The 25,950-nt window shown below is 36.1% G+C and overlaps 1 protein-coding gene across 2 annotated transcripts; it reads left to right on the top strand.

Annotated features, from left to right (window-relative positions):
• The first annotated feature begins 568 nt into the window (after nucleotides 1–568).
• On the top strand, nucleotides 569–25,950 carry LOC103996633 (phosphatidylinositol-3-phosphatase myotubularin-1). Of its 2 annotated transcripts, XM_065123992.1 has the most exons (20): nucleotides 569–756; nucleotides 844–915; nucleotides 3,584–3,658; nucleotides 6,655–6,726; nucleotides 8,935–9,004; nucleotides 13,489–13,538; nucleotides 15,079–15,103; nucleotides 15,227–15,365; nucleotides 15,509–15,582; nucleotides 15,731–15,791; nucleotides 15,892–15,951; nucleotides 16,209–16,308; nucleotides 16,689–16,802; nucleotides 17,429–17,598; nucleotides 21,473–21,557; nucleotides 21,943–22,173; nucleotides 23,817–23,876; nucleotides 23,986–24,050; nucleotides 24,591–24,870; nucleotides 25,012–25,950. In XM_065123992.1, exons 1-20 carry the CDS (start codon nucleotides 703–705, stop codon nucleotides 25,525–25,527), a joined length of 2,373 nt encoding a protein of 790 aa, XP_064980064.1. In that variant the 5' UTR covers nucleotides 569–702; the 3' UTR covers nucleotides 25,528–25,950. The 2 variants fall into 2 exon arrangements, with proteins under 2 accessions (XP_064980064.1, XP_009415856.2); XM_009417581.3 differs by having other exon boundaries at nucleotides 15,079–15,365.

Below are 25,950 nucleotides of genomic sequence, written 5' to 3'. Positions count from 1 at the left end.
TTGCAAGGATAGCTAAATTTGACTTCATCATTTGGAATTAGAGAAAGCAACATATTCTTCAAATTTTGATCAATGTCATTACATCTGTAAGAGTTTAAACCGATAGAATGATTTGGTAACTTGGAAGTTGATTGCACATAATTGAGCTAAATTATCATCTGTAAGCTTATGCGCCGTTAACACCAAAATGTATCCAAGTCCATAAGTTTCGCATAAGCTACGATCGCGTAAATCGCATCAACACCAAAAGCGGACCGGTGCGTGTGCTTCCCCAATTGGTCGGACCGAACAATCGAGTCAGAGTCTCGAAAATATGGTCCGGTTTGGTCGAGACGAACCTATCCTGAACCGGAGATGAGACGGCTGACGCGGAGGAGGACCTGAACCGGATCAAGCCCCCTATGTCGGTCGTCGATCAAGCCCGCCATCCGTCCCCTTTTGGCAATATTCTGTATCCATCGCAGCCTACGTTTCCCCCCTCCGTCACGCCACTGGGGGATAGCAATTCGTTTCCCCTACGCCGTTTTATCATTTTCTTTATCTAAATATATTTATTTATTACGTCTACGATGCTTGAAGAAATGAGAAGAAATAAGACACAGCGGTAGGGGAAGGTATCGCGGAAGAAAAGCCTTCTCTTGTTCGTTAGATCGACGCCCCGCGGTTCATCGCACCACCGCCGTTGAGGCCGGGAATAAGGAGATGGAGGGCTCTGGCAGTTGGGAATCTCTCGTCGTCGAGTGGACTCCGGAAGAGGTATATGCGTAGGGTTGGCTCTCTGTTCTTCTTCGTGCCCTCATCGACCGAGTTACCAAATTGGGCGGTGTGCCGATGTTTTTGTAGTTGCGCCGGTCCGATTCACAATTGCATGGCATGACCGAATTCCTATTGGAAGCCGAGGACGTTATCGTACAGGTAGTTGGATTCAACCCTTTTCTTTATCTCATTCTGGACCAGAATAAATTATTTCTGGGTAATCTTTCGATCCATTGATTCATCATGACCGAATTCCATGGATTTCTTCGTGGCTGCTGGAACTCTTTTCGCTTATGGAAAATTAACATATATAAAGCTTGCTCCTTTTCAGTAGTAGCTTTGCTTTGAGCATGTTGTGTGGCCAGGCCCTAGCGAGTTACATTTTAAGTACGATAAGCATAACATTGCTAGCCACTTCAATTCCGACCAGCCAGATGCTAGTGAAATTTTTGGGACGCAAGGCACTTTTAAGATAATTGTTTCGACAAGGAAATATCTTGGGGAAAAGGTTAGGGTATAGTTTGACTAAGCTTTGATCATAGTTCAGAAATGGGAAACTTATGATTGTTGGTTTTTGCTGGATGATATACTGCTTGGGATTGAGGTGGTGGCAAGTATTCTGTAGAGTCTTGCAGAAGGTGACAACATCATATGACCTCTAGATAAAACAGGCTCTACGTACGAGAGAGTATACTGAACAGATTGATGTTTGTTTTTCAGATGCGTGAACTGTGACATGCATCAGAATTTAGTGTAAAATTATCATTACTCTACAAGAAAAAAATGAAATGAGTTACATTGTGAAACGAGAATTTAATGGTCTGACTCATTTATGCAGTCATCGTGAAGTTTGCTACACCAAGTCTTCTAGTGGATTTCCATTGTAGGCAGGCATCATATTAGGTTTTATATCCATTTGGTTGGCTGAGTATTAAATATGCAAGACTTGAACGCCTGTTCTTTAATTCCTGTAGCATATAGATGAAAGGAAGTTTGTCTTGTATTTGATAACCAGATCTTCTATTAACTATAAGGCTTGGTGATAGATAAATGCCGAAATGGCAAGGAAGGAACAGATCATGTAGCTATGATCTTTGTTTGTTGATTTAGTTAAGTAGTTCATGTGAACCATGGACTGTTCAATAATGTGATAAATTGCTGAGCAGTTATGAGTGTAGTTAACACTCCTGGACATGAATACACCAAGATACACATACTAATACGGCAAGTCTGAAAAAGTGCAATGTGATCTGACATTACTGACCTAGTAAATATACACTTTTACTTTCAGCTATTATAAAATCTGTACAGATCATCATAGTAAATGGTAGAACGTGGCAATAGACATTTGTATACTTAAAAATAATTCTAACAGTCTATAAGAAAATTTAGAAGACAATTTCTTTTTTAGGATTCATTTTGTACACTCATCTGAATTTTGCTAGTAAATAAACGGAAAAAAATAAAGAGGGGAAAAAAGTAAAAAATAGCTGAAGAAAAAAATCCTTTTCATTGTTTTCTTGAGAATTCAGTTTGTTGTATCACCATCATAGAAGAAAAGTTAAAGTGGAGCAAGATAGAGAGCTTCAGAAGCTGTGAGTGCCTTTGAGTCAAGTAGACCTGGAGGCTGTGCCCCACCTCTCTATATATGCTTAGGCTTTTTTGTTCCTTCTTTAATACCCTCATCCAGTATAATGCTCCAAAATTATCCTGGCGTGTCCATTTAATTGGAGTTGCATTAATTCGATTCACATTCACATGGCAGCACTGAATTGCTACAGAAAGCTAATTAGGCTACTGTGTGGGCAGGCAGATTCAACACAATTTTATTACTCTTCCTACTTTGGTTTCACAAAAGTTTCTGTACACTATGAATTCCAGCAATTCTTTTGGCAATTTTTGATCCATTGGAAAATGGTCAGCATCAACCCCTTGTCCTTGTGATTATACTTTTCTTTTTGATTCATTCATTATACTTATAATATGAAAATACTTCATAGTTTGTGAACCTTATTGCTTCTGAAGTATTACATCTTTCGTAGCCTCTGGCTTGAATATTTTCAGTAATAGCTTTGTTTTCAGCATCTTATGCATTAAGGTTTTGTTGGGTTTCTAAGCACAAAATTGATAGGGTATGATCCTCTTTTTACTTCTTTTCCTAATTTGAGGAAGAGAAAGAGGCTTCCTTGAGGAAGCAAGTACGAGAAGAGATTGAACAACTCCTCTAACTATTCCATATTTCTAATTTTCTACTAAAAATAATCAAGTCTTGCAATGTACCTTCAGGGTTTACATTATGACTATGCCATATGTAGGTTATTTCTGGCCTGTATCAACATAGGTCAACATAGGTTGAATGGAATCTCTATCGCTCGTGTGCAATAGTCGAATATGAGACTTCATACACTTTCAAGTTCGTAGGATGCCCCAGGAAATGTGGAAAGAAAGATGGGACGATTACTGGTGATTGGAAGGTCTGCCGGGTTGAGAACTCACTTTCTATGACATAAGTAAGAAACTAATGAGGGGGTCTTAATATATTGCTGAAGCCACTGCTGCCCTCTTGTTTCTAACTCTGGTTCAGCCCCTATCAGGGTTTCACAGGATAATTGATTGAACATAGGGCAATTGCGATAAGAGGTCATCAACCATTTTATTGATAAACTGTTTGTTATCTAGCTACTAAATGGAAAATATTGTATTTCTATGATGAGTGATTGTTTTTTATTTACTTTATTACAAACTTTGCCATATGTGTAAACCTTCATATAATGTTTTAGTTTTCTTTGATTTCTCTAACAATTTATCCTTTTGTTATTATTGGTAGGGGCATGGAGTTGTTCTAGTGAACACCGATGAGGCGGGTACGCTGGCAGTTACAAACTTTCGCATTCTATTTGTGGTAAGGTGCCTTAATTATTATATGGCTATTTTAGGTTAGAAAAAGATGATATATTGCTGCAAACTAAAGTAATTAGTTCTGACACCTGAGTTTGGACTTGTACCTGTTGTTTCAGCCATGGTTATTTGAGATGTTGATTACTGGTGTATTCTTTATGGATAATCACTGCTGTGAGTGGTTGACTTTAAAGATCAGAAACCTAATGGGTAATAGATTTTTATTAAACTATGTTAAGCATTGTTTTGCAACCATTGATAAAATTTATGGTACCTCATTTTTTCCTTTTAGTTCTAGGACAAGCGGACAACTACAGCTGACCGTCTACAAAAGACTGAACCAGCAAGATGTCACTTTGAATTTTCGTTAGATTAGCTTGACCCAGAGCAACTAAGCTTACCTTATAGTCTTGATTTCATCATTATTTGGTAGGTACTCTGTGGAGACTAAACGTCACATCTAGTGTCCATATCCTGATCATCATTGGGTTATGATTGAGAATTGAATTTGACATTATTTTGGTATCTATTTGAGTAAAAATGTCACTGAAGACAATGACATTCTAGCTTTGGTTGAAAGTGAGGTCCACCTTTCTGTTCAATCATATCTTTATGTATGCTCATATAGTTGGGAGATTTAGAAGCATTCAAAATTCAAGGGTCCTCCTAGAACAACTAGTGCCTCCAAGTTCCGAGGGCTAGACCTTCAATTTGTCTAGATTGATGGGCATGATTCTCCACAGATGGGTCATGCTAGTTTACTTAAGATTTAGTCATTGGTGTGCTTGGGTTATTGTTAGAACACCATATTGAATTAACAGTTGCAGATGGCACAAGGGTTTAGGGTTTAGGGGTGGCATAAGATAGATCTAGAAGCGTGGGAACAAGAGCAGAGTTTTTAACAATTATAGATGCCCATTCCATCTTCATTTTTAGGAAGGGTGATGGAGGCCCATCTAAAGGTGCATAATATCGAATATCCTAAAAGAAGAGGGATAATAGGTTGGCTGGAATTGTCATAGAGTTGATGAACACCGAGTGCTCAACATGATTAGGTTTTCTTTTTCCCATGAAGTCATGTTATTTCTAATATTATTGAAAGTTATTAGGGGTATTGCTAGTGATTTTATCAAGCTGGTTCAGCCTAGGCTCCATATCTGAATCCATTAAGCTTATGAATGCATATGAGCATCGACACCCAAAATTTCTAGTTAGATTTGAGTCAAATACTGATTCATACGTGTTGTCAGGTATAAAATTAACTAGGATCTGTAACTGATCTGATGATGTTAATGTGTTCAAAATGAGGATCCATATTTGAAATTTCAAGCTCGGCTTTGTAATGGGTTTCAGGTTTTCGGGATGGGACATGGCTAAGTATCGCTTTGAGAGATCACAATCCATGTAATTTTTCTTGTTGCTTGAATAAAGTCTTCATCATATCAAAGGAAAGGCAACTATTAAAGCTTTTAAATTTTAATAATGAATAGGTTAGAAGTCATTAAGCTAGACATATTTCTGCATAATAATCATGTCCAGGGGTATCCTGACCACGAAATGAACATATATAGGCTATGTTGTATGATTGAAAGTAATTTAGTATTTCTTAGATCAATCTCTCCCGAGTCCTATCAACTGCTAATTGAACCTTCAAAATCAAGCAAAAGCTTTAAATGAACATCCATGTAATTCTTCTTTTAAATGTGTACTTACATATCTTAAAGAATTTCCTATCATCATGTGATTCTAGGTGTAGTTTCAATCTTCAAGCAATGCCTTGTAACTCCAAGATTTTCCAATACATAAAATGCCCACTTAGTGTTTCTCCACTCATCATTAATGATGCTTAATCATTTCATGTTTTTGGTGATGTGCTAATGTAAAACTAAACATGGCTAAAGTCTGCTACAATGTTTATTGTGATACCCACATTACTTTTAAGTTTTCACTGAGTGTGCTAGTCGATGCCGAGCTGCCTCATTCATGCAATTTTTTTAATGTATATATCAGATTAGTCCAAGCCCCCATCTATTTGTAGGCATCTCACACATGCAACATAACTCATTGACATGCTTACCTAGATTAATTCGCAAATCCATCCTATTCTTTGATTCCATTATCATGCCTTTTTATGCGATTCAATCCATTTTGGTCTTCAAATATACATCAATCCTTGTGCCTTAGATGAATGTTTCGACCTACAAGCAAAAGCAAGGCTAGCCATTTAGTAAATTGCACATATGTTGATCAAAGCTTATTGAAATTGTACACTTGTTGAAATTGCACAAAATATCAACTATAGTATCATACGGAAAATGTGTCAATTTTTCTTAGGCTCATTCTTGACTAGCATATGTTGTTGTGTGATGTCATTTCCTTTGCACTGAAAAGCCATAACAAAGGAAAAATTGAAGATCTTTTTGGTTGCCCTACTTATGGCAATTTTTTTGAGTTTTAGCTTGAAATACATGACTAGGGAAAATTGTCCCTTGTTATGGTTATTTATTTTTGTGGAATTGAAAAGCTTTATGTTATCGTAATCTTAAACAGTCATGAAAAAGAGAAAGTGAATATGATATTAAATTGGTAGTAATGTGAAGCAAGACTCTATGCCATGCACTAGCATTTAAATCCCAACCTGGATACAATATAGATACACATGTACCAGCCTATACTGCCTGATATTAAAGAAAAATATCAACTGACATTGTCCTATATGGTCCAACATTGGTCCTTAGTTGTTAGCTTTTGAGCCATTTAAGTTGTTTCCTTCCTCTATTGCAGTTTGCTAGATGCTAGGCGTTTTCTCTGTTTGCTCACTTTACAGTAAACTACCTTTATGGCATTGAAGTCTGAATTTTGTTTTATGTAAAGAATAGAGCCATTTCAATTTGCCTATTCTAACCATTTGAGATGCAATTGCATCCTGTGTTGTGCCTCTCTTTTTACTTGTGGTTGCATGCTTTTTTGTGTATGATCTGCTCATTTTTCCCTTGGTAGAGTGAGGTCTCCCAGCAGGTGATTGAACTTGGTACCATTCCATTGGCAACAATTGAGAAGTTCAGTAAACATGTAAGTTGCAAGCATCTATATTTTTCTACCAAGCTGCTCTATCTCTCAAACAATGCTCATTAGTTTAAAGCATGAGCACAAACCTTATTCAAAATGGCATACTTCTATTTAATCACATGTTTTGCCAAAAGTTAGATTAATTTGGTCTGTGATAGTTTGTAATTACTATAATCTGGAACAATTATAGAAATGGAGGAATCGTTTGGGTCTTTATTTAGTGCGGAAAGAATAAAGACCAATCCAAATATTTTGGATTGGTAATGGACCTAGTTTTGGGTTTAATTCAACATGTTATTTATTATAGTCAACTTATTTTTTGTCAACCTACATTCTTTATTATAGTCAACATTTAGTACTTTAGAGATGGATTTTGCAAATATTTTAAGTTGCCACATAATGACATCTTTAATACTTATAATTTGCTTTTCTAAATTGTTCAAGGAGTAGAGGAAGTTGAATGAGAAACAAAAGAAGCGTTGGGTTTGATTGAAGAGTCCAAGTGCTTGATTGAGAATTTCATCCCTATAAGGAATTCAAAATTGATTGAAAAATCTAGAAATAAAAGATCTAAATCAATTATCATGTTAAAAAACATATCTTTTTCCAAACATTGGAATTGTAGCATCCCTAAAAAAGAAGGTAGGTTGATGTGCCTTAATCAAAGCTATGTAATTGTTGATTGTAGTCTTATTCTTAATTTTTCTTCTTTTCTTGTAGCAGGGGGTATATTAAAAAAAAAAGAAAGGGTTGTAATATGGATCGATAGATAGATGAATGAACCAATGAAAATTCTTTTCCCTGCAATACATGTATGTTTTGTAAGGCTACAATCTTTTTCCTCAAAGCAAGTGTGGACGATTTGGAGCTAGTCTAACTAGTTTTGTTCTTCCTCTTTTCTCTTCCCTATACATTTTATTTTTCTTCTTTTACATAAGCCTTAGGGATTCTAAACTTTTATTATCTTATACTTTCCCTTGAGCTTACACTATTCACCAAAACCTAAACTGCTGTCATTTAAAATTTTGGTACTGAACTCTGTAGCGGTTGTTGTTCAGTCCAATATGGGTTCAGTATATACCAGTGTACCAACACATAGTCTGTCAGCACATTGATTTGTTTTGAGAAGGTGGGAGGAGGAGGCAGAGAAGAGGTGAGGAATAGGATAACAAATAGGAGGTGAAGGAGAAAGAGTAGGAGAGGAATTGGCCAGTGGCAGTGGGTGGCAGGTGGCGTGATGATTGAGGTGTGGCGAGTGTCGATTGAGAAAAAGGATTTTAATTAAAAATTTATAATGAAAAACCTAAACCGGACCCTAACTGCTTGAAATGGGTTGGTCCGTGTATTCATCAAACCACTACCATCCTATTTGTACAGGTTTGGGTGGTTTTTCAGACCATGTTACTGAGAACTTGATGTTAGTAGAGTTTTCAAAGATCAGAAAGTAGTGGTTCAACCTTAGTGATCAAATAAAGTTTTTTATGAAGGGTAATACTAACATCAAGACTGGTATGTGTCTGAAATTGTGCTACTTGAATTTTCATTATTGAATTAACCATTTTGTGAATCAAATGTGTTAATCCCCATCTGTTTTTTTTTTTTACTTGTTCTTTTACCCATTCATTTGCTAATCCCATATGACTTAGCACCATTTAGGTTGTCCTTATCGAACATTTTTTTTAATATTCTTATTTTTTTTAATATTCTTAAACATTATATAATATGGCAATGAAATTTAATAACTAAAGGCGAGCTAAGTTGAACATTGATTTTTTTCCGAGGAAAATCTTGATGCCTACCATACATATTGATTGGGATTATTATTGTCATGATATATGCACTATTACAATGAAGAACTAAATTGGACTGTGATGTGCATTGCAGAAACCAAACCTTTATCTTTCTAAAATCTAAACCATTTTCAACTTTTCTATTCAATCAAATGTGCCAATTTGAGGTCATCATGTAGTACTTAAAATAATGTCTTCATTTGGTTATAAAACAATTAACTGTTCTAGAGAATAACATAATGTAATTGAAATGAATTGGCATGGCAAGCTAATGTTTTGTTGTTTTAAGTTGCTTCATCAACCAGTCTTGTTTTAGTTCTGTTGAATTGAGCCATAATTTATGGTTATGGAAATTTTGTGGAGTAATATTATGGAGACTATATATTTTCTAGTATTTTATTTCTCTAACTTGTAATTTCAGGCCGTGAAGCTTCCTTCAGTTCCTCGTCAGTCTAGTAAGACACCATCACGTCGTCTTCTTCAAGTTGTTGGTATGTCCATGGAGACTTGTTTCTAGGCTTCTATTAAACTGTAGTTATCATTGCAGGAATCAACAGTGTATAACCATTAGCTGCTGGAAGTTTCCATTGATGTTGAACTGAAACATAATGATGATATGTGACATTGTTGCATTTTCATTTGATGGGAAAGAAGCAATTGTTGGAAATTTGAAATTATGATTTCAGATTTTTTTTTTAATCTTGATTAAATGATCACATAGAATTAACATCAGACGTACTAAGTGGCATAATTTTGATGTTTTGAGCCATTAATTTGCTCTTTATTGGCTCCTTCCACCATAAAACTAATCTACACATTGGATACTCATATGGTTTCTCTGTGAAAGACCAAAGAGAAAATAAGTTTAATAGTAACTTTGATATTTGTTGTCAAGGTAATCATTTCAATAATTTGTTTAAACTGCAGACTACCAACTCCTTTTCTGGAAGGTGTTATAATGGAGATATAGGGATTTATTTCATATCAATAGCCTTTAGAGGCATTATCACTATTTTACATTGGCGTTTGCATGATAATAATCACTTTTTACAAACATTGGTCTGCAAGAAGCACAAAATATGGTTAGTTTTATATCGTAAGACAGCAGTTAGATCTGGTTATAGATAAAAATTTGAAGCATCTTGAACTATATCAAGCTTTCCATTAATAAGTAGGGTCTATAGTCGATTTCTTGTATGACACATTGACTTAATTAATTGAGTCAGTTGAAATTTCACTATTGTTCTGATTATATTGTATTTGCTAGGTGCATTAGGAGGACAGGAACAAAGATTGTTGGGGAAGCAGATGGAATACAATATGACCCCCCATTGCAAACTAAAATGTTTATAGTGTCTCATTAGTGACTTGAGATAAATGAGATCATTGATAAGCTTCCCTTGATTTTCTCTTAGGGATGAAGATGTTGAGTATCCATTGAGATGAAACATGGTGGTGGCTTGATAAATCTCTGACAATATTCATGAAATACAGGGATATGTTGGGTTGTGGATGTGAACAGGAACCTTGCTTGGGAAATACTTGGTCTTTAGTCCATAGTTGAAATAGGGTATTTTATCAGCTATTGAATCTGGTATTCTTCTTTTCAAGACTTTACTGTTGCTCCACACTAGATATTGGCTGACTGATTGGCCAGTATCGAAGGAAAAAGGAAAGGGATGTGATGTAGGATTAGCTCTTGATATCAAATCTGATGTAGGATAAGTTTGCAACAAATAGTATGAAACACTAAAAACAACTGGTAAAAGCCAATGAGGTTTGACTAAGATCTAACCTAGTGTTTTAGGCGAATTAGTATTCCCTAAGTAGGATCTGTATTGCTTGGTGTCGGTGGTATGCCATAGTTCATGAATCGACAACTTTTGTAATGAATTATTGTGGGAAAAAAATTCTTTTTGGATTGTGATGACCTTATTGTGGATGTGGCATAGGACAACCTATAAGGTGATAGGCTTAGGCTTTTGGAAAGAGAGTTGCTGATAAGAGAAAAAAAAAGGACAAGAGAGGGGTGGATTCAACTTGACACATTTGATTTGCAAAAATCACAATCCAAATAGCTAAATAATCAGAATTGTAGATTTAAATCCATACCAATTCTAAGGAGACAAACATTCATCTGCCTTCTTGACTAGGTTGACTTGATTATAAAGTTGATCCACAAGTCTCCAGTGATATGTATCTCCAATAATGTTAGCGTAGAATGAGTAATCTAACTCTTTCATTGATCATGATTTATGAATGAGTATATAGATTTGTACGTTTTACATAGGAAAGATCTAAATTCAAAAGAAAAAAGGAAAATACAACTATCTAACTGCATTATGAATAGTTGAATACAACTACAACTATCCTAATACATTAAGAATACTACTATTCATTTGATTCCATAAATCCTGGGCTGTTGCTAATATATTTTGCAATCCAAGCTTGTCTTCTAATTGATGGAACATTGGACCTGGTTTACCGTTTGTCATAAGATCAACTAGTTGTTTTGTGGATGAAATATAAGGTATGCAAATTTGTCCATTGTCTAACTTTTCTTTGATGAAATGTCGGTCTATTTTGCCAAGGAGACTGGTTTGAGTAATGTCGCACGGCTATCTCTCACTGAAAGTGAGTTCTCACGAACTACAGGGCTATTAGGGGCTCAGGATGCCAAGGAGCTCGAAAATTTCATCAATACTTTGGAGCAACCTAATTCGAATTGAAAAATACCAAGGTGTTGGCAGCAACAATGTATCTCAGTGGTGATGCAAAACTATGATGGTGTACTTGTTGGGAAGAAATGCAGTATGGTCACTATCATGTTGATACTTAGGAAACCTTGAAGAGGGAATTGCCAATTTAGTTCATGCTCTAGAACATTGCGTGGTGAAAGTTGAGACAACTTTGCTAGGTCTCGATAATTCAAGATTATGTGAAATAATTTTCTATGATAGATATACAAGACATATTTGAGAAAGACAAACTTTTTTGCTTTCTCAGTGGCATGAGACCATGAGCTTAGTAGGAGTTGCATCATTGCAATGTCTGAGAATTAGCAGGGGCAATCGCTGAGGCGGAATGACCCATAAATTTCTCCATGGAGACAATGGAGAAAAAGAACATCTTTGTGGAGATGATGGAGAAAAGAACTACTCATCGGAGAATGGTTCTCCAGAAGCTAGATAGAATAACTCAGAGAAGAAAAGTGCTTCGACTAGATATGAATCCGGAAGGAACATATTGAAGTTGGGCAAATATATTTTGTGCGATGCAGAAGAAGAAAAAGGAACATTGATAGAATGCCGGCAACTAAAAGAGTGACTTGATGCACTTAGGCCCCTTATTGTTCCTTGAAATATTTTTTGACCTATTGCAATGTGTTGACAGAAGTCAAAAAACTATCTTATTTTTTCATGTAAAATATGCAAAATTTTGAACAAATAGAGATGATTAGATCTAAGAAATGAAGAATAATTTTGCTAAAAGAATAGGAAAAGAACTCTTCAATGGTCACTTCACATGTCTTGTCACATGTTAAGCAGTTCCCTAGATTAGAATATGTCATAATATCTAACGAAATAGTTTAAGATCCATCATAATAACTTACTAATGTAAATATAATATAAAAATGAAATTGTAGTGTCTAGATACATATAGCATCTAAGCAGGAGTTGATAAGTAGATATGCTAAAGAACATATATATTACTAATTGAGAATGTGAGGCAGTAGATAATCAATTTTACATAATTCCTTTTTGGGTCGGCATGTATGGATTGAGACCACAACCCCGAGTGATTTTGAAAGTCATCTATTCCTGTCTGGTTTAACCCAATTAATAACAGCCCACAAAAGCTGCTTTGTTCTTTGTTTCCACCCTAAACTAGATCTATTAACTGTATGTATGAATTGTGTCCCAGTTCCTAATCCTCATCTATTTCTTCATTATTATTCAACTTAACTGTCCGATATACATGCTGTTAGATATTTCAAACCCGATATATCTCAAAGAGCAAACCAGGTCTCAATAAACAGATGACTGCCTGACTGGTTTTGTAAATGAATTGAGGCAATAAATAGAAATTCATTCATACAAAAATTGCTTGCATGATCCTTTACACAAAATAGTCCTCGGTTACGACTGAAATGTTGCATTTTCGGAAGATCAAGGTGCTCAGCTAATCTTGGATCTTGAGAGGTTAGAATTGCATTGATCACTTTGTGGTTCCTTTGAGCTTGCAATCTTGGTTGCATATCATTCTTGAATAATGATTTCTTTTCACTTTTTTTATTTCATAATCATTAGTGAGCCCCATTAGGCTTATTACTATATTGATTTGTATTTTTTTGAGGTAAAAGCAGCAGCAATGTAACTTCATCACTTGTTAGACAAAAATATGAGAGTTCTATAATCACCAGATACCTCTAAGGGTTTGTAGCTTACCTTTTACGTTTCTGATCATTCTGTAATTATGTGAGGAAAAAAGCTGTAATGTCGTATGGTTCTGCTTCTATTAGCTAAATTGTTCCAAAAATTTGCATTGGCTAATTTGGTGATTGTAGATATACTGTAAATACTTCTACTGAGTACTGAGTGGCAGTTTTTATTTTATTTTTGCTGTTTCAATTTTGTTTTTCCAATGAAATTGATCATCATTACTATCTTGTTCTGACCATCCTGTTACTTTTCCCTTTGCTAATGCATCACGATAGAATCTTTTTGTGGTTCTGTTCAATTATTTGGAAATATTATTTAATTTAGATTGGGGCAAATTTCTAACAAGCATTAATGACTACACGGTTGTACTTTTCCTATGTGACCCTTCTTACAAGTTGTCTGCTGCACTGTTTTTCCAAAACTTGAGTTCTCCCGTACATGAAAATGACAAAAAATCGAACTTATATACATGAAGTACCCCAATCACCATCTTTGATTTATTTTCATGTTTTTGTTTTTTGTTTTTTTTGTAGGTAAAGACATGAGAACCATCATGTTTGGATTTCGACCCAAAACCAAGCAGGTCAGTCCCAGTAAACTTTTTCTTGGTCGGCTCTGTAGCTTCTTATTTCTCATGTGATGGACAACTTACCTTTCTACTGGTCTTTCTTTTGAGGTTTGCTGAACTTTATGGTGATGTAGTACAGTAGTTTGATACTTCTTATATGACTGACAACTTAGCTAATGAGTGGAGTATCCAGAACAAGTTACATAGAACACACAATTGAGCATACCTATGATATAACAATGCCAAGTTAATCTATGTAATTTTTTGCAGTGTAATAAAATAAAATTTGGCATATGGAAGCACTGAAAATATCACCATGGGGGTATCAAGTTTACATGGATGTTTTTGATAAACTAAACAATCAACAAAGATATGAGGAGAATGGAACTATTTCATGCGCAAAAGAAAGACGCCAAGCATGACCTATTCTTGGTTTGGTTTGGTCTAACCAAGGTTCGCCGTATCGTACCGTATCGGCGTTTCGACCCGAGCTCGGTACGGTACGGTATCGGTGTACCGCTACATCAGGGTGTACCGAACAATTTTATATTTTTTTATACTATAGCAGAGCTACAGTATAGAACTGCAGCACTACTACAGTGCTACAGTAAGAATACTGTAGCACTGTAGCGGTACCGGGTGGTCCGCGTACCGGTAACCTGTCGGACCGATACGTGCCGCCCGGTATGGGCGGTACACTTCGGTATGGCAGACCTTGGGCCTAACTACTCTTATTTCATTTAAATGGTCTCTGCTAACATTTTGAGTTAGTCTTATGGTCCGTAAGGCCTACAAACCTCTCATTGTAGATCTATAGCTTTGAGCAAGTATTAAAATCTTGGTCCAGTTGACAAGATGGTATGGTACCATGCAATGGAACAAGTGTCGGTATCAGTTGATTTTGGAAGGATCACTGTGGAGGTGAAGAAACAGAGTAGGAGGCAAAGGTGGAGCGATAGTACCATGTGATGGAGGAGAGGTGGTGACACAGAAGAGTGGTGGTGGCGTGGAGGCAGCAGTCTGGATGAGCAGAGGAAGGAGAACAGAAGAGAAGCATTAGGGAAAGAAGAGGAGGAAAGAAGTGAAAAATGGTTAAACAAGTATAGGTGTACCCAACATTGGGCACTAGGTTCATCGCAACTTGGTACGAGTCAGCTTAACACTCAGTAAGCTTGGTGCTGTAAGTTTACGTGGCAGTAAGTGTACTTCTGGATTGGACCAGGTGAAATTGCAGAGTCTATGTACTAGTCACATGTCGGATTATTAAAATCCTGTCCGTTCATACAGTCAATAGCTGGTAGAAAATTCACGGTAATTCACTATGAGTTAAATGAGTTTGGGTTCTCCTTTCTCAGTCATTAATGTGATAGGTGACAGTTTACGATGTTTGATTTTGACTTTACTCAAATATGTCGATAAGCTATTATAATCTTTTTAGATATAATTTCTACACATTTTGACCAGCATAATGAGACTTTTATGTGTGCTTAAAATACAAATGCACAGGGTCATTCTTGTGTGTATTAAGAGCTTGTGGTAATCTTGGATTTTGCAGAGACGTGCTGTATTTGATGCCCTTTGTATGTGTTCGAAACCAGAAAAACTGAAGGATCTTTACGTGTTTGTTTGTGGTCCTTCAACATTCAAGAATGACGATCCAAAATTGCGGTTACTTAAAGAGTATCATCGGCTTTTGGGTAAAGGTTCTTTCCATGCATCAAGTACTGGAATTGGAGATGGCCTCTCTCTGTCCAATAACTGGTGGAGAATTACTTCAATAAATTCCAGTTACACATTGTGCCCCACATACCCGTTTGCACTAATTGTGCCAAAGAGCATATGGTACTGCCTTGCTTATCACCAAGTACATAACTCTCAGAACTTTTTAGGTCCCATATCTGTTTATTAGATGTGCCACTTCAGTAATTAATTTTGCTTATTGAGACCTAGACCTTACAAGTCTATTTTTGCTTTTTTGACAATAGCGATGAAGAATTACTGCAAGTTTCTAGTTTCCGTGGTAGGTGTCGATTTCCTGTAATTTCATGGTGTAATCATGGTAAGTGTGGTACTGATGTATTTGTCGTGATTCTCTCTGTTACACAAGTGCATGCACAGGCACACACACACACACAATAGATGCACACATGTTGAATGTCGAGATGTATGTCAGAAATTGTGTTAACTAACCCTGATACATTTTCTAGAGAATGGAGCTGTTCTTGCACGATCGTCACAGCCATTAGTTGGTCTTATGAGTCAGCGGAAGTAATATTCTTTTTGTATCACTTTCTCAATTTGTCTACTTCAGTTACTATTGCTCACTTGTCGAAGACAGGAGTGATTCACTTGCGTAGATTGATTGCAGTCCTGCAGATGAGAAGCTTGTTGCTGCACTTTGTGGAACTACTCATAGGGGTTCCCGGAGGTAATACCTTAGTTTGTGATTTAGATCTTTATTATTGTACACTTTGCTTCAAAAGCTTCTTTCTTAGCTGCTGTCTAAGCTCTGCTGTGGTTGAGTATGTGCATCTATATCTTTGTCACAATAATACTATCTTAGTTTATTATAACTGATCCTATGGTTTGCTCATGCAAGAATATATTTGCTATTCACCACAGTTTGAAAAATTATTTGGTTTTCACAATGCAGTTATACTAAAGCATGTAACCATATTTTCTCAGGAAACTCTATATTGCTGATGCAAGGCCTAGGAAGAATGCCCTTGCAAATGGCGCTATGGGAGGAGGTTCTGAGTCCTCATCCAATTATTTCCAATCTGAGGTTTGTATCTAGAGTGCTCTCAATAACTGGGATCAATATGTAGTCGTGAGTGGAGGAAATTGGACATGCATAATCAGCTGAAAGGTTTCTTGTTGGTTGGACAAGTCTGTAACAACTGGTGTTTACCAATTTGACTGAAGTACCAGAATTAGAATGTACAACTTGGTACCTATCCAATAACATTAATTTTATTTTATTTTATTCCATTCACTGATATCTGATAATGTAGGTTAGTGTACCTCCCAGTATAGTGGTACCGTACTAGTCCCACAGTTTACTGAAACCAGCATCAGATTGGTGTTCACATCGCTTCAGGCAATTTTTTCAAAGGGCTATTTCATACCTTCTGTACTAACTTTTGTTTATTTGATCCTTTTGAGGTTGTTTTCTTTGGTATTGAGAACATCCATACCATGAGGGAGAGTCTTGCTCGCCTTAGAGATTATTTGGATACCCATGGCACAACATCATCAGATGGAATGTCATCTTTCTTGGTGAGTCACTGATCCTTTTTATTATCTTCTTGACCAGCATTTTTTTGCTTTATTGGTCTATTTATGTTGCAATAGTATGCTGAAAGGTACATTTGATTATTTGATCTTGTTTATGTAAAGCATAAAACATAGGTCTGATTTGATTTTACCTAGATCATCTTCCTTAGTCTGGATTATGCTGTTCTACATGTCCAAGGATTGGTCAATAAGGAACTTGCTCTTAAGACAAATTTTTGCTGGATATGCACCTTCATGGGTCCTTGAATTTAAGAGTAGAAAGGCACTTTGTTGGATCTTGGAAGAGTGATATTATAGAAGTATAATAAGGAGAGAGTTAGCTCATAGAATTGGTTTTTGGTTTGCAATTTTTTCTAATCTCGGGATTAAATCATGCAAGTTGTAGCCAAGAGATAATATATGGGTGAAGTTGAGGTCAAAGCTTAAATGATCTCCTCTCATTTGCCTTCTCACCTTGTCTAATTGTCTCCCTTTATCCTCTTCCAAATGAAATTCATGGATAAAATTAGATATAGCAACTCTGCCAGCATTCTTATCATGCATTTCAAGCATTTACTTCCTTTTCTTGTAAGTGCTGTTTCTTGATATATCACATCTTTATCACACAGAGAAATGGTGGGTGGTCATGGGGTGGTGGCAACCTAAGCAGTATGTCTGCATCTGTTTCAACCCTTGGTGATACTGGCTGGTTAATCCATGTACAAAGCTTGCTGGCTGGTTCTGCTTGGATTGCTGCACGTGTTGCCCTGGAATCTGCATCAGTTCTTGTGCACTGCAGGTTACATGTCTCTTTTGACTCTGCTTTTGTGTTTTATTGTTATGGATATTTTTCTTTAGACTTCAATGGTAATTACAAATCAGTTGTTAGCCACACTTTCCAAATTTGTTAGATGTTACTTAATTAGAGAATTGGAATTACAGTAAACTCCATGCTGATGGTTTAGGAAGCTGAAAATCTAGATGAGAATCAGCATAGTGAATTCCTTGAATATCTGAATGATATAAGTTTGAACTGAATTGCCAGAACCAGTTGAAGATGGATATGCACAATTTTCTTTTGTGGATTCTTTTATAGTTTGTTGTCGAATGGAAAATACAATTTGTATTTATGCAATAGTTTCAGAATCCATGATAGAGGCAACTGTTTGCTTTTAGGTAAGCTAATTATCTTGGGCATTTATATACTTTATTCATTTTATCATTACTAAATATGAGTAATGACACTAATCATCCCTGTACTGTATTGAAGTTAGTTCTGCAACAAATTGTTTTTGGTCAATTTTGTAGCACTTTTAGTTCCTCCAACTTTAGCCCTCCAACTTTTTGGTCAATTGTGGCAAATGTTCTCCCTATGTCGAATTAAAATTTAACCATTTAAACATAGGTGGCTGGACACTCGATTATCTGGCACTAACAGAGACTAGTCAAGTTATGTGCTGTTTAATGAATCCATCATCCTTACCCCCCAACATCACCAAGATTCTGTTGATTTGTGTCAAGTCTAAACACACATCCTATCCACTCCTTCCCTCCAGGCCCTAAATCTGCTCCAAGAAAAGGAGATGGGGGCATCATCTACAAGATCTTTTGTCTAGGTAACAATTAGAATGAGAAGATGAGGAAGGTAAGGAGGAAAAAAATAGTTTTTTAAATCAGGATTGACAGCTTTTGATCCTAGAATTTCAGATTTCTTGGAATAATTACCAAATGATCTAGAATTGGCCAGGAGAGATCTGGGAACCAGTTAAATTCGTTGGAATGGACAGATACAGATTCTGGTTACTTTTGATACAGAATCTACTTCCAGTATGGTCTAAATGTTTAAAAAAGTAAAAAATGGAAAGAGAAAAGATAACAGAAGAAGAAAGAGGGGGATAATCAAAGGAGTGAGGTGACGGAGGATGGTAGAAAAACAGGAAAACTGCCATGCAATAACTACTGTGCTGGCCGCCAACTCTGTTTACGACTGCCTGAGTGCCTACCTACCCATGCTTCTGTTCTTAGTGTTAAGAAGCCCAAAAGGGGTCCCTCCAAAACCATCCATCCCATTCCCTCTTTGAATTACTTGAACGGTTGGTCTGTTTTTGTCAATTCAACTTATGAGATTCATTTTTTTATTTTAATTGGCTGATAGTTGAGATCTAAAGAGACTTTTGGTGGTTTTGAAGGGACCATTCATAACATTTCTATGTAGGAATAAACAATTGAAAAATAAATATCAGTTGACATTTAACTAAAAACAACAAAATTTAATAAGTAAAAATATTTTTTATTAATTAGTACACCATTACTTAGTTTAGATGCTTAATTTTAGGATTGATCTGTCTTTTACCAATTCCTTTATTGGTTTTAGGGATTAGACTCAAGTGGGATACCACTACACAATCAGCTAGATGGATGGGTATTGGATAAGCCATAGATGACATACCTTATATTTATAAGTTGACTAAAATATTATAATTTTTTGTAGAAAATATATAATTAAAAATAACCAAAATAATTAAACATAGATTATTAGCAAATATTAAATTAAGGGAATAAAAAAACAATATATGATATTCAGTAGATTATACTTAGTATTCTAATTTATAAAATTATAAAGAATTTAGAATATACATAATTATTTATGACTAACTTATCTTTTAACAGTATCAGCTTAAAATGATATCAACAAGTGATTTTAAAAGCTTAAAATGAATGATTCCATGTAAAATAAAATGAAAACATATTCTGTGCTTTTTTTTTTTGTAAATTCCACTTTTTTTTATTTAATCCAGCCGGTACTAGCATTTCACCGCTAGTTGGTCCTGATTCCAATTTCTGATTTAACAACCTATGAAAAAAAAAGTGTGGAGAAAGAAAAGGTGGAGAAGGAAGAAGAGGAAGATGGGTCATATGACATGACAATTAACCTAGCTACATTGCCGTGTTTTATGGCCAAGTCGTATATAAATTTTTTTTATCTAGTTCTAGGTATTGGCATTCAACCACATAAGTAGTCCTGATGCCCCAGTGATCAATGTTGCCAAAAATTTAGAAGTACAGTGACAATTTAAGTGTTCTTCACATAGCATTCTCATGTTTCATTACTCCTTGAAAATGTGTGCAAGATTGCCTTCTGCTTTTTAAATTCTTACTTTATTTTGGTTCTTGTGAGCGTTGAAATCTATCGAGCATGGATATAGAAATGAGATACCAGTACACCATGTTGCAATTATGCTTAGACATCAATCCTTGAAGATATGATAAAAAATAGATATAATTCTTAAAGTAAGATATGATAAAAGATAGATATACAATTTAATATATGTTAGATATATAATATCATATATGACAAATGTTGAGATTATTTACCATGTTATAATAGGTAGTTATATATCATGACAAATAATAATAAGCAATTTTAGCATTCATAATCTGGTCTTTATAAAATATACTTTCGGTGACATAGTATTTGATAAAATAAAGAAGATAGCAAGAACATATTGTAATGAACTTATAATTTGAGGCATAATACAATTATGTAGAATGTTCTATCTAATAATGATCCATCTCTATAATAATAGAAAACAATAAAATCAAAGTTCTATAAAAAATCTATAAATATCCTAAAAATATCTGAACTTTTTATAATTATATAAAAGAGTTTGATGAAATATCTAACTGGTACTCCTCAAGTATCATACTGTATTGTATCAAACAGATACGAGGATGCAGATGTCAGAAGCAATTCAAACCTTCATGTTTTGTTGGTCTGAATTATGCTTAAAGGTCTCTAGACAAACAAGAAGCAAAATGCCCTTCTATTCAGCATACCTTGTTTCTAATTATTAGCACTAAAAACAAATTAGTATTAGAAACTTATGAGTAGTTATGGCCATCAATGTCTATCATGGATATAAAATAAAAAAGATAGGAAAAGATAAACTCTAAAATCACAATTGGCTTTAAGTAAAATTGATAGGAAAAATATCATTTAACAGTTGTTCCTGTTCATAATCATTGTTTATTCTTTGCAAGGAACTCAATTTTGCTCGGAACGGTTTGTACTGACTTTTTTTGTCTCATTCGGATATGAACAAAGATATGGGCCACCACTTTTCAGCTGTATGGTCTAGCTTTTATTTTTTCTGAACCCTGATGTCTAAGAGCTTGCACACATACGTGGAGTTGCAAGGCAACATAGGCCTGCTTCTCCTCTGTTGTTGGACCTCCCAGTACTTCTTTTCTTCTTACCTTCCCCCGGGTATCATGGTATATATTGGCATACTGTATGTTAGTCCGTCAGCATGGACTAGACCAATACTGGTCTGGCCATGGACGAGTATGAGTCTGGGACCTGAAACTGGAATCCTTAGTTCTTTGTTTATCCTTATGAGTTTTGAAATCTATATCTGAGGATTCTCAATAATAATGGTTTTTAATCGTGAGTTCGTGTAATAAAGGAATAATATTCTTAGCCTAATATATCTGTTGTGTGCCCTTATTTTCACTCTATTCGTATGTCAAAGAAGGAAAAGTATAGCAGGTCACTGACATAAATTTGTTCTTTGATACTTCTACATGTATGAAGTCCTTTACGTTTGCTGTCTATTGGCTTTCATAAATTTTTAGATATTAGTATCTGAAAGATGATGATGTCTATTTTCTAGCGATGGATGGGATAGAACAACTCAATTGGTCTCACTTGCTAGTGTGTTGCTTGATCCATTCTATCGGACGATTGAAGGATTCCAGGTACCATACTGTTTATATTAAGATTTGCGTATTCTACAATTGCCTGTCTTTAGCTTTTTGTCTGTATTGTCATTTTTTTGGCAATAATGCTAAATAAAATACTTGACAAAAATTCCAATATCAAGCTTTGAATATTCCATGGTTAGCTGCTCTTTTAAGTTGAATTTAATGATTGTATAGTCTATAGTGTCACTCTGACACTTTTCAGTGTTGAGTTTTTACTGAGATACCATGTGAATTTGTTGAATTTTGTTCCTCTATCCTGTTTTTTTAATCCTAATTTGTCAGCATGAATATTGATGTCGGACACTGTTATATTTTGGTTGACAGTTATAGAGCTAACCAAGACAGTGTAAGCTTAGTCTTCTATATTTTCGTCTTATAGGCACTCGTGGAAAAGGATTGGCTTGCATTTGGGCATCCATTTTCAGACCGCATGGGATTTCCAACAGTGTCTGGAATTAACAACACACCTTCAGAGTTATCAAGGCAATCTTCTGTTGGGAGTTTGTCATCGTCACCATTGCGAATGCCTTCAGGGTCAGGGTTCACATCCTCAGCTGGTAACACAACACATGGACAAACGTCAAATAATTGTTCTCCCATTTTTTTGCAGGTACTTTGGCTTTTCTTTTTCTTCTGTTCTATTAAAGATGGACAAATGAGGTCATTGGGCCATAAAAACACAAAGCAAAGTGTTTTTTCTTTTAACTTTGATCCAAGGTTGTCAAACTCACAATTAGGGCCATAGGATCATGCAATCTTAGGCCTGGATCAGACCTGGTGAGTCAGGTTGGTAGCTGAAATATAAAAATGGTGGCATTGGCCTAACTCGCGAGTTGATTCAGTAAGAATGATCGACTCAAACGAGTCATAAAAACACAAAGCAAAGTGTTTTTTCTTTTAACTTTGATCCAAGGTTGTCAAACTCACAATTAGGGCCATAGGATCATGCAATCTTAGGGCCTGGATCAGACCTGGTGAGTCAGGTTGGTAGCTGAAATATAAAAATGGTGGCATTGGCCTAACTCGCGAGTTGATTCAGTAAGAATGATCGACTCAAACGAGTCAACTCAAGTTCATCGAGTCGCCTTGATTGAGTTTATATTAAAGAAAAAAGCTCGCCTCGAAGACAAGGCTTCATGTGCTGCTGCAGCATAAGAGCGACGAGGATTGAGAGCTCTAGATTGCTCATGACAAGGAGACGAGGCTGCTGCCCACGATGAGAGGGTGCTGCCAACCAGGCCAGCAGTTCAAGGCTATGCTGATCATCACTTCCTCTCTCTTTACTTAGAAGTTAGAATAAGGTGGATGGTTTTTCTGGGTTTTGTTTTTGGTTGAATGAGGCTTGAGTTAGTTGAAATGGATCGAGCTGGTCCACATTTTAATAGTGAGGGGTTGCTTTTTGACTCAAAGTCTGGTGACGATTCCACCATTCTTACCATGTGTTGCTCCATGCTCTAATGGGAGGTTGTAACTTAGAAGATAAATGTGATACATTGGTTTAATCTCACATCAGAAGCAGGAGATGACTTGAGTGGAGGCTAGATGGGTCTACCACCATTAGCTTGTGTTTACGCATCTTGGGCCAATAGTTGAGGCTCAACAAGTTAATGGATCAGTTATCATTGGGTCGGGTCGTGATAAAATGGTATTAGAGCTGATTCTACTACCATAATACCATTAGTTTGGGTTTAAATAGTTTGAACCAATAGTTCATGGTCAAGTTAATGGATCACTTATCACATCAGGTCGAATCATGATAAAATAATATCAGAGCCAAGTTTAACCATTTTGGGCTAATAATTCAGGCTCAGCAATTAAATGAATCAATTATCACCTTGTGTTGGGTCATGATAAAATGGTATCAGAATCAATTATCATCTTAGCTGCTTTTACAACTGTATAGTTGTTACTTGCTTAATGCTTGCAATGAGTTACTTTTATTGATACAAGCTAGTTGCAAAGTCATTGTTATAATTCAGTTATATATTCAAAATGACTATCCTTATTTATATTATTAATAAAAAGATTATTTAAACTTTGCCTTTGCGAGGCCATATACATTTACAAACTCTGATGAGCCCTGTCAAAAGAGTGCTCCTTTATCAATTTAGACTGACAGATTTTTCTCTCTTCTGAACTTTAATTTATGGCTGAATTTTTTAGTAATCTAAAAGCTAATTGATGAGAGAATATGTGAACTCATACAGTGGATTGACATCTGAACCATTTTCTTTCTGTGGGATCTCCTGGCAGTGGATTGATTGTGTCTCACAGCTATTACGGATGTACCCATGTGCTTTTCAGTTTTCTTCAGTAAGTCTCCCTCTATCATAATATATATTTCTGTCTAAACTGGATAATCTGAGTTAAAACAATGGAGATCCAGATGGAAGTCTAATGTATTATTATATTTGTTTGATAGGTTTTTCTGGTTGACTTTCTGGACTGTGTGCTGTCTTATCGTTTTGGAAACTTCTTATTCAACAGGTATTTACTTCAGAAAAAACAATGTTAAGGGCATACAATTTGCATTCAGGGGCTCCAATAAGTTTGACTGATGTAATGGGAGATGGCATCATACTGTTTTATCTGATGAAATTTAGTTACTAATTTTTTGACAATGTATCCGAAAATTCTGTGACATGTTTTTTCTCAAAGTTTGTGGTGCACGTAAATGCTTGCTTATAGTTTGGCATAAAATGTCATGTTTTTGCATGAAACCATAATTTCTTCGGTTAGTTTTGTTTTTTTCCCTGAGGCCATCAGTCTGTTTTTCACAATATAGCCCAAAAATTGAAGTGGATCTTTCAATTACCTGCAAGTCCGAAGCTATTAACTTTGTCTAAGTTTTTTTATTTCTTATTTTACATTTAGAGGCAATAGGTGGTCTTGTCTGATGTATCGAGAGATAATATGTGACCATCAGCATTTAATTATAGTTTTAACTTGGAAATGATGGAGATTTATGTGTAGATAATTGTTTGTTCCATTTCTTTTACTGAAATCCTGAACATGCTGATTATGAAGTGAGAAGGAGAGGCAGCAAAATGGTGTTGCAGATGCTTGTGGGTGCATATGGATGTACTTAGCACGGTTACATGCTCCTGAAGATGGCTCTCATGTCCACTATAACCCTTTCTATGATCCAGTGAAATATGATGGTCCATTATTACCACCAGCAGCAGCATTAGCCCCCACACTATGGCCTGAATTCCATCTGCGCTGGGCTTGCCCTTCTGAAGCAGGAGCTGGTGAGGTTCAATCTCAGTGGCGCACCATGACTAAGAAATTTTCTGAAATTGCTAAGGTATTCTTTTACACTTGCTCAGTTTCATCACTGATACCTTACTCCATTGCATCTCCATGACACACAGTGACCATGAAGTTTTTTGTCTCCGATCTTGAGCGATCCCTTACTTGAATAAGTTAACATCTTTGTGTGTTTTAGGCAAAGGAGATTGCAGAATCGAAGGTTAATGAGTTCCAATTAAGTCTGGATTTGCTAACAGCAGAATTGCAGAAAGAAAAACAGTTCCGTAATTCGGCTTTAGCCATGGCTAAAAGAGCCAGCAGGGAAAGTCTGGCTATAAAACGTGCAGTACAGTCGCTTGGATGTAAAGTGCATTTCTTAAGAGGTGAGAGTGATGCGGTGAGTATAGGAAGCTCATGGTCAGAAACAAGAGAAGGGTTGACATATTCTGGCAGAAGTGACTCTGATGCTAGAGGACAGCCTGATGAAAAGGCTGATCTGTCTGTTTCGATTTCAGCCACAGAGGATAGCATGGTCGCCAACTGCGAAATCAGCCCAGAATGTGAGAACATATGCCCCTTCCGCACAAAAGAGGGTTGCAAGTGGCCAGATGCTGCATGCGCACAATTCGGTAGTCAGTTTGTTGGTTTGAAGGCCAACTTCGATGCATTTGATAGGCTTTCCATTTATGATGGCTATTTCGGAGCAGATTAATGTTCCACAATCTATTATGCCTGTTATGGAATTCTGTTTTTTGGTGTCTTCCATCCGGTGATCTGAAGAACGGAACCCCCCAGCAACTGAAGGCAGGAACGTTAGGTCAAAAGCACTCCACAATGGATACACTAGGTCAGATTGATACCTACTGAGTTGCCGGAGGAATATGAGACTCCGATGCATCTCGGCAGGTGCATGTGTCCATCTGTCTTTCGCTTAACCATGTTGGGTGGTCCCGAAAGGAACCGCAGATTTAGGGACATTGTAAATTTCTCGTCGTATGTGCATAGGTTCTCCAAAAGAATATATACCCCCCTGGGTGTAGCATCGTTGACAGTTCTTTGATAGAATCATATGTGCTACATTTGCTAATATGATATTGTTCTCAAATAAAATCAATAAGATGTACAAGTTACAAAA

This window comes from Musa acuminata, chromosome BXJ2-9 (assembly GCF_036884655.1).
Source record: "Musa acuminata AAA Group cultivar baxijiao chromosome BXJ2-9, Cavendish_Baxijiao_AAA, whole genome shotgun sequence".
In the NCBI taxonomy this organism is placed as follows: domain Eukaryota; kingdom Viridiplantae; phylum Streptophyta; class Magnoliopsida; order Zingiberales; family Musaceae; genus Musa; species Musa acuminata.
Note: the sequence above shows the minus strand (reverse complement) of the source record. Positions and strands in the feature narration are given on the sequence as shown.